We start from the raw sequence: 17,422 nt of genomic DNA, 5'->3' as shown, positions 1-17,422 counted from the left end.
TCTATGTATTGGGTTGCCCAGCCCTAGAATTTCTCCCTTCTGCTAAAAAGGAAAAGCAGTCATTGTTATACTATTTAGTATTTTGCGCTTATCAAGGACTATCTTGAATTGTTGTTTTCTTGTTCTTATATCTTAATTTATGTATATAGAAACTGTTTTCTATATTTTTAATCTTTAATTTGAGTTTGGCTTATTCAATCAATAATGATTGAGATTAAGTAGGGACTGTCTTTTCTTAGTTGTATCATTAAAGCCTAATAGTATCAAGTGTGGAGTTGGCCCTCAAGTGTTTTTGATTGTTAGGTATATAATTCATAAGAGAGTTTATTGTTACTATTCATATTAGAAATACTGTAGAAGTTACTCTTTATAAAAGTCCTGCATAACATTTTTTTAATTGATAATTTATTTTAAAGCAAAATATGAAATGATTCTGGGTCAGGGGTCTTAAAGATGACCCCCAGGTTCCTTAATTTGCTATAAGGACTCACAGGACTCAGCGTATATTTGCAACTACAACTATGACTTTTTACAGCAAAAGGATAAGAAGCAAAATCAGTAAGGGAAAAGGTTCATTGGGTGAAGTTCAGAGGAAACTGGTCACAGGCTTCCAAGAGTCCTCTCCCAGGGGAGTCACACAACATGCAGTTAATTACTGCTTCATCAAATCGTGGCAACATTTGCAAAGTGTTATGTAGGAGGGAAGCTCATTAGAGAATTCGTGCCTGAGGTTTTTATTGGAGGCGGGTCAGTTCAGGCACAACGTTTTGTATACTGTGTTTAAACAAACAGTTTAAGCACACCCATATCAGTAAAGAATGGTAGGAAACCCTCTCCAAATCCACTTTCTAAGATCCTACCTAAAGGCTAACTTTGCAAGCAAGGCTTTAAGGGTGGCAGCAGTCTCAGGCCTGTTATGTTAACTATTTTCTACACAAATATTTACTTAAATTTTTATTAATTTGAGTTATGTTTTATATTTTTAAGTAGTAGATTCTCAATCAATCCTTACCATTTCCTTTTCTCTTTTGCTTTTTGATATTTTAATGTATAAGTTGAATGTCTCCTAAGTAGGCAGTTATCATTCTCTTATTTTGAGTACCTTTGATTATAGAAAATGTAATGCCTCTTAGGGCAGCCCAGTCTATCCTCTAGGTGTTTTTTAAAAAAACTTTTCTGTATTAAACCCATATACAACTTTCAATATGGGCCTTGGGATTACATAAAACAAACCTATTTGTCTTTTATATGTTAGCCTTTTAAATATTTGAAGATACCCATTTTTTCAATTCTTCTATTCTGTAGTATAGGAACACAGAATTTTGTTTTTCTTTGCCCGTTTTTCTTTGTGGTTATAACAGAAAATCCTATTTATAGTATTTTTTCCCCTGGCATATGTTTTGTACATTGTATTGGTTTTTTTATAAAAGTTTTTGTTTTGTTTTACCTCTTTTAGTTGATTGACTTTGACATAAAAATAACACATGCTCTTTTGTCCCTTAGCTTTTATTTCTCTTTTGTTTTAAAAAGTACATTTATTAAAATGTAGAGAGAACCCTAGATTAGAAGATTTTTAACATTTTATGAAAAGTTCCAAGCATATTCAAAAGTGGGGAGAATAGTATAAATTAGTATAAAGATAGGATAAACCTGACATATACATTCCTTATGCTCAACAATTATCATGACAAAGCTGGTCTGTATCTTCTGTACCCTCCAGTCTAAAGTCCCCAGTTTTGTAATGTTATTTTGAAACAAATCCCAGATTGGAGCTGAACTTCTTAAGTGAATTTTAAACATTTTCTTTTTAGAAACATTGTATCACCTTTAATTCCCACAGAGTTATGTGAGAAATCTGTTTCACTGTATCTTTAAGTTTTATTATTTAAAAACACTTTAAACTCTAGTGAGAATTATTATAATTTTGTTTTAAAAATAGTGAGATTAAATGTTCTTGAAGTTCTTATTTGCTGCTGGTTTTTTTTTTTTTCTTGTCAAATTTTAGATTTATGTGATTTGCCCATTTTTGGGAGTAGATGAATGGGAATCTGTATTTAAAACATTTTTGCATTCTTTAGAATATCAGATTATTGGTTCATAATCATACACATGCATGTTGGTTTTCTTTTTAAAAGCAAACTATTAGTGAATGCTTTACTGTGTGGAAGGTACTGAGTTACTTTGGCTGGGTGTAGAATTATGGGCTGGGAACCATTTTTCTTCATGATCTTGTTTGTTTCCTTCCATTGCTTCCATAGTTTGTGGTGTTGCTGTGAAGAAATCCATTGTTATTGTGATTCCTAAATTGCAGAGTATATGTTTATGTGAATCTATTCCTTGTTTTTACTTTTCCTCTCTGAAAGATTGTAGGATCTTCTATTTGTTCCTGGTACTCTGTAAATTCATGATGATGTGCCTTTATGTGAATCTGTTTTATTCATTTGTACTAGATAATTGGCATCTCTTTTAAATCTGGAAATTCATGTCCTTAAATTCTGGGGAATTTTTTAAATTTTTTTTTTTATTAATTTCTTTACTGGTCTTTTTTCCCGAAACCTTTTTTATAATTAATTATTTTTATTTTACAGTTGACATACAATATTATATTAGTTCCATGTGATTTCTTTCTGGAACTTCTCTTATTTGGACCCTGAATTCCTTTACTGGTCTTATCATTTTCTTTTTTTTTTCCCAGTTCCTTCTCTTTGCTTTTTTACTCTACTCTTTGGGTTATCTCCTTAACTTTATTTCTAAATGTTATTGGATTTTCTGTTATGCTAAGATGTTTTTAATTCAGCAGCTCTTTTTGTTTGTAAATGTGCTTCTTTTTAAATTGTATCCATCTTTATTTAATAGTCTTTTATTGTTTCAGTGCTTAGTGAGCACTTTCTAGAGAGCATGTAAATATTCACTTAATATTTCTTCTGGATTCTCTTTGATGTTTCATTCTGGAATCTATCTGGAACTTTTTTATGTATTTTTTTAAAAAACGCCTACAGCACCTGGTATTCCTAGGTGGTCTCCCATCTATTGCATGGTAATGTGTTAAGATTTCCTCTCCTCAAGAGCTAAGCAGTTTTTCTAAAACCATTCATGGGTTAACTTTTTTCTATTGGTTTGCATTGTCCCCTTCTATCATGGATGTGACTCAGGTCAGTGTCTTCTTACTAACACTTATTTCACTTTTCTAACCTAATAATATTTTTTTAATGCAGAAGATTATGCAAAATAGAAATTTGCTAAATCCATTTTTTGTTGTTGTTATTTCTTATCAGTATACTGTCTACTCCAAACAATTGAATCAGTCTTTTTTGTTATTCTTTGTTCCAAGAAATTTAAATCAATTTTTTTTTTATGTTTCTAGCTTTTTTCGTTAATTTTACATCATCCTGGGTGTGAATCCTCTTGGTTAATATATCATTCTAATTATTTGTTTACCATTATTTGTATAGACCTCATTTAATGGTCAGTCTTAAATGTGAGACTGAATTAGGACCTTATAAAATTCATGGTATAAGATATTTACCACCTATTTAAACTTCAAAGGATTTTCGTCATTAAAGAAGGAAAGTAAAGATTTGAAGTCATATTTATATTCAGCCAACTTGTGTTGGTCATTTAATCTTTATCCCCTCAAATGTAGTTTGGACTGGTTTACATTTACCGTTGTCAGTCTTGCATAGTTTTTCATATTCCAATAAATTGACCTGACTGTCATAGCTTTAGGTTCTGTAATTTACTATTTTAATAAATTCAAAAGCATTGAATCTCTCCAGTTTTATTACATAGTTGCTTACATAGCTGATCTGTATTTAATTATGCCTCATTGTTGGGAGGCATTCATACTCTTCTTCCAACTCTCTGATATAAAACACATTGCTAGTGACAGTAGTAGAAACTGACTGTACCTAATTGAAAGGAAAAAATACATACATTATACTTATCAGACACTGGCTTTTAACTTTTGTTCTGCCAGTCAGTTCAGGAAGGAAATTTTATGCTTATAGGAATTCAGTCATTATGGTCATCATTTATAGCAAGTTGTCAAAATGTTAGCAATTGAGAAAATTAATGTTGATTATACTTTTTCTTGCTGATGGTTATATATTAATAGTGCGGCTAGCCATTACTTTATGATTTAAGTTTTCTTATACCATTTTCTAAACATATCAGTTGTCTCTGAGAGATAATAAAGATCTGGATGGCTAAGGAGACTAACCCAGAAATCAAATTTAGGTAGGGTAAGGTCATAGTTTTTGTCTTCCAAAAATTTCAGACCCCTCAAGTGATATGATACTTTCTCTTATTCTAGTCTGTGATAGTTCTTCTGTTTTTCCATACTTGGAGCTCCTGTATCATTGACCGTATTTTCTATATACTGGGAAATTCTTAACTTATATTCTGATGATGTCCTGCTAACATTTACATAATGTGATTTTTTTTTTCTGATTCTAAGTTAATTTGTTTAGCGTACTAACTTTAAGTACTTTTCTTTGCAAGTGGTAGGCTTTTAATAATGGTTTACAGATTCAAATAGCTGTAACATTATTATAAGATCTAGCTTGTTAAATAGAATTTGAGCAGATAAATTAGGAGTAGTTCATGCATTCTAAAAGCATTTTATGGTATGCTGGGAACCAGAGATGCAAAGGTGAAAAAGAAGTCAATCTTGCCTTTGGTAAGTCAAAGTGGCAAGTGTATGAGCTTTGGAGGTAAATTGCTTTGGTCCAATCCTAACTCCAGTATGTTCTAGCACTGTTACTTTGGGCAAATTATTTGGCCTTTATGAGCTTTAGTTTTATCATTTGAAATATGGTGATAATCATGATTTTCTATAAGGTGCTTAGGAGAGTATAGTAATTGTTCAGTAGATGTTGGCTGCGACTATTAGAGGAGTCATTGTAAATCAGGTGCTCGAGCAGGACTGGAATAAGGTGAGAGTGAATATCAAAAATAAAGAAGACTGACTGGTAGAGGCCTTTGTTATTGTAGATACCTTTCTTCCCTTGATCTTATTTGACTCTTCAAGACCCTAGACCACTTTTTAAATTAGAATTTATTATATAAATATAATTGGAACCACAGTAAAATAAAATACCGTATTTACATTTCTTTGATGTTGCTGCATGCCCGCAGGTTCCTCATAAGTGGAAGGGATGGTTAGCTTTTTCACACTTCTGTTAATGGACTGCTTTCCAATGTATTGCTTAAATAATGAGACACCATAAATACAAATATCAAGTAATTGGAAAGGTGGAATCCACTAATGTTGAAAACCATAATAGTAGTTATATCCTTCTTTGTAGAACAAATAATCTTTTAAAGTTTCAATGTTAAAATTATTAAGGAATTCATTTATACTTCTGTATTTATGAATCATTCAAGCATATTCATTCCTATATAAAAATGTTTTATCTTTTCATTTTTAACTTAACACGTACTATTATCTTACTGTTTTATAAATAGCAAATATACTTGCATACTTAGAATTTACTTCTGTTTTTTCACAGGACAAAGTTTTATTCAAAGATGGTTCAACATTTATCTAACTATATGAATAAAATACAAACTAAAAGTTCACTTTTGTGGTTCAAGTCTAGTTTTATAAAACATAAGTCCGAAAAGTTAAAGAAAAACAGATACTGCTTTCAGTTTTTGCCTTTTTTCGTTAGATGATCATGTCTTATTTTTTTCCAGTGGTATTTTTATTTTCTATTTATATTAATTTATTACTATATTTCTTACATAGTAATAAAGTATTATTTCATACTTTAAAAAATGAAGGATAGTTATAAACATTAATTATATATTTTCTCTTTTGATAACTAAAATGAATAATAACAAAACTCTTTATTTCTAATAATTTATAAGTAGATAGCACTACTCATGATTTTCATTATAGAACTGTCTGAAAGAATTTTCTGTTATCTGTATAACCTCATACAGTGTTGCCAATATGGATATTTTTCATGAAATCCACATTAAAATTTTAAACTCTGTTCTTTATATAATTAACTCCAGGTTTGTATCTCCCGATTGTTTTTTCCTGTATGTTTTGCCCAAATATAGGGAGGAGACTTACATGAGAGCTCTGTATTCTGTTATAGATAGCCTGGACTCTTTGACTGCTTTCACTTTGCCAAGGTAGAATGCTCGGGTGAACTAAGATGTGGACTCCTATCCTCATTCTGCCACCAGCTAACTTTATGATTCTTCTGGGCCTCAATTTCATCATCCATAAAATTAAATTGTTTAAGTGAATTTGACAAAGACTTTTCTGACTCAGAAAACCGTCCCATGATTTTTAAAAAATCGTAGTAAGTTCATAACATGAAATATACCTTCTTATCAAAATGTTAACATACAGTACAGTATTGTATACAATTTGTCATCTTGCAAGAGAGAATATACTATTGAATAGCAACTCACCATTCCCTCCTACCCTTAACCCCTGGGAACCATCATTTTACTTTCTTCTAAGACTGACTGCTTTAGATACCTCATACAAGTAGAATCATGCAGTATTTATCCTTCTGTGACTGGCTTGTTTCACATAGCATAATGTCCTCACGATTCATTCATGTCACAGTGATGGGATTTCCCTTTTTAAAGCTAAATAATATTGCATTGTATGTTTATATCATCTTTATCCATTTATTCATTGATGGCTATTGTGAAGAATGCTGCAGTGAACATGGAGTGCAAATATCTCTTTGAGATCTTGATTTCAGTTCTTTTGAAATATTTCAATTCTTTGAAATATTTTTGAAAATGCCCAGGTGTTTTAGTATAAAAGCCAGCAGTGCCAAGTTAAGCAAGTCAAACAATTGAATTCTCTTTATATTCCATAAAATGTTACGGAAGTTTGTGTTTCAATAAAAAGACTATTGTTTTAGAACAGGCAGCTGACAGCAACTGTGCAGTTGATTTTCTTGCGAATAGATTTTGAAAAAGACTACTGCCTGTCCTGAAATTTCCAAAGTGAGATTGCTAGATCATATGTCCATTTTATTTTTAATTTTTGAGGAAACTTCGTACTGTTTTTCATAGCAGCTATACGATTTTACATTCCACCAACAGTGCACAAAGGTTCCAGTTTTTCCATATCTTCACCAAGGCTTGTTATTTTCTATTTTTATCGATAATGGCCATCCTAACAGGTGTGAGGTGATATCTTGTGGTTTTTATTTGCATATCCGTAATGATTAGTGATGTTAAGCATCTTTTCATATACCTGTGGCCATTTTTATGTCTTTTTTTGGAAATGTTTATTCAAGTCCTTTGGTCATTTTTTAATCAAGTTATTGTTTGTTTTTTGTTGTTGTTGAGTTGTAGGAGTTCTTGATATATTTAGGATATTAACCCCTTAACAGATACATGGTTTGAAAATATTTTATACCATTCTGTAGGTTGTGTTTTTTACTATGTTGATTCCTTTACTACACAGAAGCTTTTCAGTTTGATTTCGGCCCACATGTCTGGTTTTGCCTTTGTTGCCTGTACTATGGTATCATATCTAAGAAATCATTATCAAGACTAATATTATGAAGTTTTTCTCTTATGTTTTTTTCTAGAATTTTTATAGTTTCAGGTGTGATATTTAAGCCTTTAATTCATTTTTAGTTGTTTTTTGTGCATGGTGTAATAAATAAGAGTCCAGTATTCTTCTTTGCATGTAGATACCTAGTTTTTTTCAGCAATTTGTTGAAAAATGAGAGACAGTTCTTTTTCCATTGTATATTCTTGACTCCTTTGTCATAAATTAATTAACCATATATGCATGGATTTGTTTCTTGGTTCTCTGTTCTATTCCATTGTCTATATGTTTATCTTTCTACCAATATTATACTATTTTGATTACTGTAGCTTTATAATATGTTTTGAAGTAAGTACGTGTGAAGCACCCAGCTTTGTTCTTCTTTCTCAAGATTGTTTTATTTATTCCGAGCCTTTGTGGTTCCATATGAATTTTATGATTATTTTTTCTACTGTGCAAAAGTGCTCCATTGAGATTTTGATAGTAATTGCATTGAAGCTGTAGATTAGCTTTGGGTACTATGGACATTTTAACAATATTATGTTTTCAGTATATGAATACAAAATGTATTTCCATTTATTTATGTTCTCTTTAATTTCTTTAAGCAGTGTTTTGTAGTTTTTAGTATACGACTTATATAGTTTATTCCTAAGTTTTTTTGTTTGTTTGTTGGTGCTATTTTAAATGAGATTTTCTTATTTTTCTTTCAGATTGTTTGTTGTTGGTGTATGAAAACACAACTGAGCTTGATTTTGTTGATTTTGTATCCTGCAACTTTTCTGAATTAATTTATTAGTTTTAACTAACTTTTTCTGTGTGGAATCTTTAGTTTCTACATATAAGATTATGTTGTTTGTGGACTCAGATAATCTTACTTCTTCCTTTCTGATTCAGATGACTTTTCTTACTTGGTCTGGCTGTGACAATACTATGTTCTATGTTCTACTAATACTATGTACTATGAATAGAAATAGTAAGAGTGAGCATCCTTGCCTTATTTCTGATTTTAGTGGGAAAGCTTTCAGTTTTTTACTGTTCACTATGGTATTAGCTATAGGTTATTAATAAAGAGATTTTATTATGTTGTGGTCATTTCCTTCTATTTCTAGTTTAGTGATTTTTTTTTTATCACGAAAGAGTGTTGAGTTTTGTCAAATGATTTTTGGGGTGTCTATTGAGATAATTGTGTGATTTTTATCATTCAGTCAATGTAGTTTATCACATTGATTGATTTTTATATGTTGAATCATTTTTGCATTCCAGGGATAAATTCCACTTGGTCATGGTGTATGATTCTTTAAAGTGCTATTGAATTCTGCTTGCTAGTATTTTGCTAAGAACTTGTACACATATGTTTATTAGGGATATTGACCTGTAGTTTTCTTTTCTTTTCTTTTTTTTTTTTTTGGTAGTGTCTTTATCTGGCTTTAGTATGAGAGTAGTGCTAGTGTCATAAAATGAGTTTGGAAGTGTTCCTGCCTCTTCACTGTTTTGGTAAGAGTTTAAGAAAGATTGGTGTTCTTTAAAGTTTTGGTAGAATTCATCTAAAAAGCCACCTGGTCCCAGGCTTTTCTATTTTGGGAGGTTTTTGATTGCCGATTAAATCTTATTTGTTATTTGTTCAGCTTTTCTATTTCTTCATGATTCAGTCTTAGTAAGTTGTATGTTTCTAGGAGTTTATCCATTTCTTCTAGGTTATCACATTTATTGTAGTATAATTGTATATAGTTGTATCATCTTTTTTATTTCTGTGGCATCAGTTATGATGTTTCCTTTTTCATTTCTGATTTTGAGTCTACTTTTTTTCCTTAGTCTAGCTCACAGGTTATCAATTTTGTTGATCTTTTAAAATACCAACTCAATTTTGTTGATTTTCCTAGTCTTTGTTTAATTTATTTCTGCTTTAATCTTTATTATTTCTTTCCTTGTACTAACTTTGGGCTTAGTTTATTCTTTTTCTAGTTCCTTGAGATACAAAGTTACCTTGTTTATTTGAGATCCTTTTCGTTTTTCAGTGTAGGCATTTACCTTTATAAACTTTACTCTGAGTGATGCTTTTGCTGCATCCCATAAGTTTTTGGTATATTGTGTTTTCTTTTTTTATTAGTCTCAAAATATTTTTTAATTTCCTTTTATTTTTCTTATTTGACCCATTGGTTGTTCAAGAGTATTTTGTTGAGTTTCCATTTATTAGTGAATTTTTTTTCTTAACTGTTGTTCAGTTCTAGCTTCATTTTATTGTGGTCAGAAAAGATACTTGACATGATTTCAGTCGTCTTAAAGTTGTTAAGAATTATTTTGTGACCTAACGTGATTTATCTTGGAGGATGTTCTGTGTGTGCTTGAGAAGAATTTGTATTTTACTCTCATTAGGTGGATGTTCTATATGTGTCTCATAAGTCCATTTGGTCTACAGTGTTATTCATGTCCTCTCTTCCCTTATTGATCTGTCTAGGTGTTCTATCCATTATTGAAAGTGGTGTAATGAAATTTCCTACTATTATTTGTGTTACTGTCTATTTCCCTCTTCAGTTCTGTTAGTGTTTGCTTCATATATTTGGGAATACCCATATTGCTGTGATGTTGGGCGCATATATATATATTTATAACTGTTTTATCTTCCTGGTGAATTAACCCTTTTATCGTTATATAATGTCCTTTGTCTCTTGTGACAGTTTTTGACTTAAAGTCTGTTCTGTATGATACAAGTATGGTTACCGTTCCTTTCTTTTGTTTACTATTTGCATGGAGTATCTTGTTTTTATCCTTTCACTTTTAGCCTATATGTGTCCTTAATGGTAAAGTGAATCTTTTGTATACATCAAATAACTGTATCTTGTTTTTTATTCTTTTAGCTACTTTGTCTTTTGTTTGGGGATTTTAATTCATTTACATTCAAAGTAATTATAGCTATCTCTTATAAGACTTACTATTGCCATTTTTTAAAATTGTTTGTATTACAGCTTTTTTTTGTCCCTGTTTCCCTCTCTTGCTGCCTTTGTGTTTTTCATCGATTTTTTAAAATAGTGACATGCTTCGTTTCCTTACTCATTTTCTTTTGTGTACCTTCTATAGGTATTTTCTTTGTGGTTACCATGGGGGCTTGCAGAAAACATCTTATAGTTATAACAGTCTATTTTAAGCTGGTAACTTCAGTCACATGCAGAAGTTCTTTTTTATTCCTTCATACACTTTGTTATTGATGTAACAAATTACATCTTTGTACATTGTGTATTAACATATTTTTATACTCGTAGTTATTTATACTTTTGTTTTTGAACATCCATACCAGAACCAAAAGTGATTTATACACTACTATTACAGGATTACAATATTCTCTATTTTCCTATATATTTACTTTTATCAGGGAGCTTTATACTTTACTATACTTTTGTGTTGCTGTCTAGTGTCTTTTTCTTCCAACCTGAAGGACTCCTGTTAGAATATCTTGTAAGGCAGTTCTAATGGATGAACTCTCTCAGCTTTTGTATATCTGAAACAGTCTTTATTTCTCTTTCAGTTTTGAAGGAAAGTTTGCTCGATATAGTGTTCTTGGCTGGCTGTTTTTCTCTTTTAGCACTTTGAATATACCATCCTTTACCCCTTCTGGCTTGCAAGATTTTGCTTAGAAGTCTGTTGATAGTCTTATAGGGGCTCCTTAATAATCCCATCATTTTAAATTGGTTTGTTTATCAAGGATTTGAGCTCTGAAGGAAGGAAAAGAAAGCACTGTGTTTTAGGAAACCTAAAATGTCTTGAGTCAGTGAATTATAGGGCACTTACCAGCTTATTTTAAATTTAATATAAAGTCAGAGATTCATTCTCTTTTCCACCTCCAGAGAGTAGAAGGCCCAAGACCAGAGGAATCAAGAGCTTATAATGACATCTCAAGTAAATCAATAAATACACATATGTTATTTCATTAGGAAAACAACAGTCCATACTTTATGCAAAAAATTTTTCCACACCTATATATCTATATCTGTGTTCTCCTATCTAAATAACACCTATTTTGTTTTTTCTATTGACTTGAGGATTTGATTTCTGCCATAGTAGCCTTAAGAACTGTATTAAATCTAAGATTATTTACTGTAAAAGTTTTTCACTTTGTTTTTTCATTTTTGAACTTGCCATAGAAAATAAATTCCCTTACATACTTCTTTAGGTCTAAGACTCAAAGGAACTGGAGTCTTTGGTACTTTATTTATTTCCTGACAATGTAATTAAAACAACTGTTTAAAAGCCGTACAACTAAATACATTATTTTATAAAATGCCACTAAATGTACTGATTACCCTTCCCAGAACTAAGAATCTGTCAAAGTGTCTTGGTAGAAATCTTCCCAGAAGAAGTAATTCATTGAGACACATATAGTACAATCTAAGATAACCTTTTGTTTTTAATTAAAATGGGGAATAGGAAGCCATTTAAAAAATTTGTCTCCCTTCATTTACTCAAGGTGAAGATGTTGAAACTTCTGTTCCAGTAGAGCCTCAGCAATTATTAAAAACACCACAAATCCTGGCTGTGTGTTGAGAGTCTATAGCCATTACATGTATAGCTCCAAATGCTGCCATGGTATATAATGGTCAGGCCCACTAATGAATTAATATTTAACTGTCAAATTTTTGTTGGTAGGGTTAAGAGGATTTTTTCCTCTTTGAAATTGAATCAGGGTGATGCCTTCTAAGCTAAGACTGAATAGGCTTTCTAAGATTATAGCAGATAGAAGAAATTTAACAAATCCTGGACAACAAAACTGTGAAATACACTATAAGGAAAATAAAATGTTTTTGTGCCATCAAGCAGTTTCTCCATCATAGTAGGTATTCACTCAATGATTTTGAATTGAATTGAATTTTTAAAATAAAAACTAGATTTATGTATAGTTCATATGCCATATAATTCATTCATTTAAAGTGTATAATTCAGTGACTCAGTATATATACAGTATTGTGCAAACATATTTACAAATAAATTGAGGACATTTTAATCACCCCAAAAGAAACCTTGTACCCATTAGCAATCACTCCCCATTTCTCCTACAGTTCCTCCATCTTAAGCAATTACTTTCTGCCTCCATAGATTTGCCTATTCTGGACATTTTATATAAACGGAATCATACAATATGTAGTCTTTTGTGACTGGCTTCTTTAACTTCACATAATGTTTTCAAGTTTCATCCATATTGATTCCTTTTCCTTTTTATGGCCAAATAATATAACATTATATGGCCAGACCACATTTTATTTATCCTTTCATCAGTTGATGGACATTTGAGTTGATTCCATTGTTTGGCTATTATGAATTACACTGTTATGAACATTTATGTACAGGTTTTTGTGTGGTTATGTTTTTATTTCTCTTTGGTAGATACCGAGGAGTAGAATTGCTAGCTTATATGGTAATTCTGTTTAATCATTTAAAAAACTGCCAGACTGTTTCCCAAAGGGTCTGTGCCATTTTATATTTCCACTAGCAGTGTATAAGGGTCCCTGTTTCTCCACATGCTTGCCAGCACTTGCTGTTTTCTGTCTTTTTTTTATTACAAGCATTCTATTGGGTATGAAGTGGTATATCATTCTGGTTTTGATTTGTATTTAGGGCACGGCTAATGATGGTTGAATATCTTTTCCTGTCTTTATTAGCCGTTTGTTTATCTTCTTTGGAGAAATATCTGTTCAGATTCTTTGCCTTTTTTAAAATCGGGTTATTTGTCCTTTCATTATTGAGTTGTAAATATTCTTTATATATTTTGGATACAAGTTCTTTATTAGATATATGATTTGCAAATATTTCTCTCATTCTGTGGGATTTCTTTTCTTTTCTTTATAGTATATTTTGACAAATATTTTTAACTCAGTCTATTTTTTTTCTCTTTTCTTGCTTGTGGTTTTGGTGTCACATCTTTAAAGGCATTGCCTAACCCAAGGTCACAAAAATTTACTCCTATAGTAGTTATATGCAAATTTTTGACTGCACAGGAGGTTAACGCTCCTAACCCATGTTATTCAAGGGCCAACTGTATTTTACTTTAAGAATTTTATAGTTTTACCTCTTACATTTAGATCTAAAATTTATTTTAGATTCATTTTTACATGCAGTGTGAGGAAGGGGTCCAAATTAAATTTTTTGCATGTGAATATCCAGTTGTTGAAATCCAGCACAATTTTTTAAAGAAACTTTTCTTTCTCCATTTTATTTTCTTGGCATATTTATCAAAAATTAATTAAACATTAAGGATTTATTTCAGGACTCTGAGTTTTTTTTCCCATTGATCTATATTTCTACTCCTAAGCCAGTATCATACTGTTTTGATTACTGTGGATTTGTAGTAAAATTTGAAAATGGGAAGTTTTGAGTTCTCAAACTTTGTTTTTTGTCAAGATTGTTTTGGCTATTCGGGATCCCTTGCTTTTCTATGTGAATTTTAGGATTGCTTTCTCAATTTTGGCAAAGAAGCCATCAGGGATTTTGATAGGAATTACATTGACTCTGTAGATCTACTTGGGAAATATTACCACCTTAACATTATTACCTTAACATCATTAAGTCTCCTGACCCACAAATGAATTGCTCTTCTCATTTTATTGTGTTATGCAGAGGGGTTGAAATGGGGACCTGGAGAGAAATTTTTGCCAGTTGACACCTGTTACAGTACAACTGATTTCAATTATTTCATATTGGAATAACATAATTGGCTATTTCACTCCATGGAGTTACTTTATTGTTTATATATCCTAAGTATTAGCTGCTCATTAGAACTATATATTTCTTTGGGACAGGATATGTCTTAACTAGTTCTGTATTGCTGAGAGTTAATGTCATAGTTTAAGAAAAACATTTTCTGATTGGTGTTTGGCAGCTAATTATAAAAGATAGAATGTGAGTGTTACTATCGAATTACCATTAACAAATTTCTGACATTTTTTAGTCTTCTAATTTGTATGTATTTATATTACTATTTTAAAGAAAAATGAAATAATGATTGCTTTATAGATTAATTTCTTTTAGAATCATATTAATATGTTTTAAAATTTATTTTAGGTACCAAATTTAATTCCAGTTTTGATGTTCAAATTAGGAAGACCACTGGAACCTATATTATACAATGATATCTTATATACTTTACCTACACTTGGTGTTCACAAGGTTCGTATATTAACCAACTTACTTGGGAGCAAAAGGAGAATGAGGCATGAATAATACATTGAATTTTGCTTGGTATTATATGAAATTTAGATAATTTTGCTATGATCACTACTTCCCTTGTTGGGTCTAAAATATTTATTACAGTATTTAAGAAGTAATTCTTTTAAATCATTTTTATAAGTTTCCCCATTAGTGATACCAGAAATAAGGTCTTTACATTCCCAGGGTTGCTAGCTCTCCCCTCCCAAAGCTATCCCCAACCTTTGGGAGGATTAGAAATACTGTAATAAGCTTCTATTTAGGCCTTTATTTTATAATAAGAGGTATTTAGATTATTTCAGTAACATTGGATTATCTAAATTTACATTTATGAAACTTAAATTTCTTCAATGTCTTCTAGGTGTGCGTTGGACAAATTCTACGAGTAATCCAACTTCTTGGAACTACTCCACAACTAAGAGCTGTCACTTTGCGCTTATTGACATCTTTGTGGGAAAAGCAGGTAAGCTAAGATATACACTTGTGTGAGTATTAAACATGTTTCTTTCGGTGTAAAAAACTAATTTTGTCATTATGCGTGACAGTACTTTGATATAGTAGTATTAGTGAGTAGCATCAATGATTGCATTGTGAAATTTCAATTTAACATGAGGCTTTTAATCTGTGTCCAGTTAGTAGTGATTTACTCAGAGAAACTGAGAATAGAAAATAATCTTATTTCTTAAATTCTGAAATTTATTTTTCCATTTGTGTGGAAAAATTAATAGAAATATGATTATAAGTGATTAAAAGCCTTTGTAATTAGGGTGAGATTTAGCCACTTTTTTCTTATTTTATACAATGAACAGTATACAGGTCTGTAAGAAAATCTCCAGCAATCACAACGTCATTCTTCTTTGCTGATTAGAAGAAATACATTATAATTTGCAATGCAAATATGTGGTTTGGAGGTGAAATTGCTACATAAAAGGAGATAATGATGATTCAACTCAAGCGGGGAAATTACCTTTTTCATGAAATTCCCTTCTTAGGATCGCGTCTATCCTGAACTGCAGCGTTTCATGGCAATGTCTGATGTACCCTCTCTCTCTGCGGGTAAGGAGGTCCAGTGGGAGAAATTGATTGCTAAAGCAGCATCCATCAGAGACATATGTAAGCGAAGGTAAGATGTGCTTAACCCTTGGGAATGTATATCGTGCTATATTATTTTGCATTTAATTTTTTTATTGCAAGCAAGAAGCTAGGAAAGATAGGCAGAGGATATTTGAGTAAGAATAAATTAATTTTCAATTGAAGTTTTCTAATTGTAAAATTTAGTAGTATTAGACAGTAATTTTGAGAAGCAAGTATGTCTTTTCAGGTCTAGTCTTATATCTAGCTTTATGGGATATTTATATTCTTTTCTGGATAATAATTTAGTATTGTAATAAAACATATGTTTTCTATTTTTCTGTATAAATCTCTGAAACCTAAGGATGGATTGTAGTCAAACTGTTCTTATATTCTCCCTATGTTATGCCTGATTTTTATAAGGAGTTTTAATTCATGACTCATTGCATGGAATTAATTATTGGAAATTATTATAAGGAAGGAAGTGATTTTTTAATTCCTATTTATGTTCTGGGGTTTAGGAAGACATGAAGATATTAGGGAGACAACTCTTCTGTTCTAGAGTATGGATTAATAAATAGGTAAAAGGTGATAAAGACTGCAATAACACTAAGTAAAGCTCCACGTTGCCAGGTTTCTTTTTTCTTGAATAGGGTAAGGTAAAAATACTTACCAAGGAAATAGATTTGATATATTTGAAATTAGTTGTAATCATACAGTTTCATCTGTTTAACCGCTGCACTGCAGAATTCCTGAGATCTTTGTTCTCACTTCTGTCAATGACAACACTGTTAATGGTACTTCCTGAAGTTGTGCAATGAATGAGTTGGCCCAGGTGGCGATAATGTGAATGATTCCTGTTTCAAGAAAAATCTGAGATCAGGCTATATCTAAGCCTCAGCAGTTCCACTGCTTTTTCTAAGCTTTAGCCATTTGGCAACACAAAAATGACCTCTAAAATTTGCATATGTGTAACTCAAGACCTAAGAGTTTGGATGATCTTGTATTGGTGAGGAAAAAATTTTTCGAGATGAAAGGTTATTAGCTGACATTTTAATTTTACATACTTAAACCTGCAGCTCAGGAGAGGTTAAATATCAAACCACATCAGTCTCTTGAGAACTTATTCAATGCTCCTTTTAGTTACCTCAAGATCCATCAGATTTTTCCAGTTTTGGAAAACGATTTGCATTTGCCAAACAGTGAAACTATAGAATCCAGTCAGGTAATTTTGTCAATTGATATTTTGTTAGAGAAAAGGATTATACCACTGGGGGATTACAAGGTATGCAGAAGATGGACCCGAGTGTTTCTTTATGCAGTTAAAAGCATTCTGAGGATAGCACAATATATGTGGAATAGGGTAGAGGGGGAAAGGAGGAAGAAGAGTGAGTGAATCCAGCACAGTGCCTGGCATGAGATAGGTGCTCAGTCAGTTATAATACATATTATTATTTTTATCATCTTCTCATCCTCAATCCCTGCTTTTGTAGTCAGTGTCTGACACCAGAGCATCCTCCCAGCGAGAGTAGTTCTGTCTTTATTGATAATTTCAATAAGGTAAGTCAGCTCTTTTCACCATTACTGTAGACTTGAGATTTTGTCAATTCAGAAAATTTATGT

The 17,422-nt window shown here is 31.4% G+C and overlaps 1 protein-coding gene across 3 annotated transcripts in view; it reads left to right on the top strand.

The window, feature by feature from the left end:
• Window positions 1–17,422, top strand: part of FOCAD (focadhesin) — a 262,544-nt gene that overhangs the window by 110,849 nt on the left and 134,273 nt on the right. For all 3 annotated transcript variants that reach the window (XM_039868697.1, XM_039868772.1, XM_039868837.1), the window contains exons 12-14: window positions 14,585–14,689; window positions 15,090–15,191; window positions 15,721–15,851. In XM_039868697.1, coding sequence (XP_039724631.1) covers window positions 14,585–14,689; window positions 15,090–15,191; window positions 15,721–15,851 — 338 coding nt within the window. The remainder of the gene's footprint in view (window positions 1–14,584; window positions 14,690–15,089; window positions 15,192–15,720; window positions 15,852–17,422) is intronic.

This window comes from Pteropus medius, unplaced genomic scaffold (genome assembly GCF_902729225.1).
Source record: "Pteropus medius unplaced genomic scaffold, Ma_sr-lr_union100, whole genome shotgun sequence".
Lineage (NCBI taxonomy): Eukaryota > Metazoa > Chordata > Mammalia > Chiroptera > Pteropodidae > Pteropus > Pteropus medius.
The sequence above is the reverse complement of the archived record's forward strand: the minus strand, read 5'-3'. Positions and strand labels throughout refer to the sequence as shown.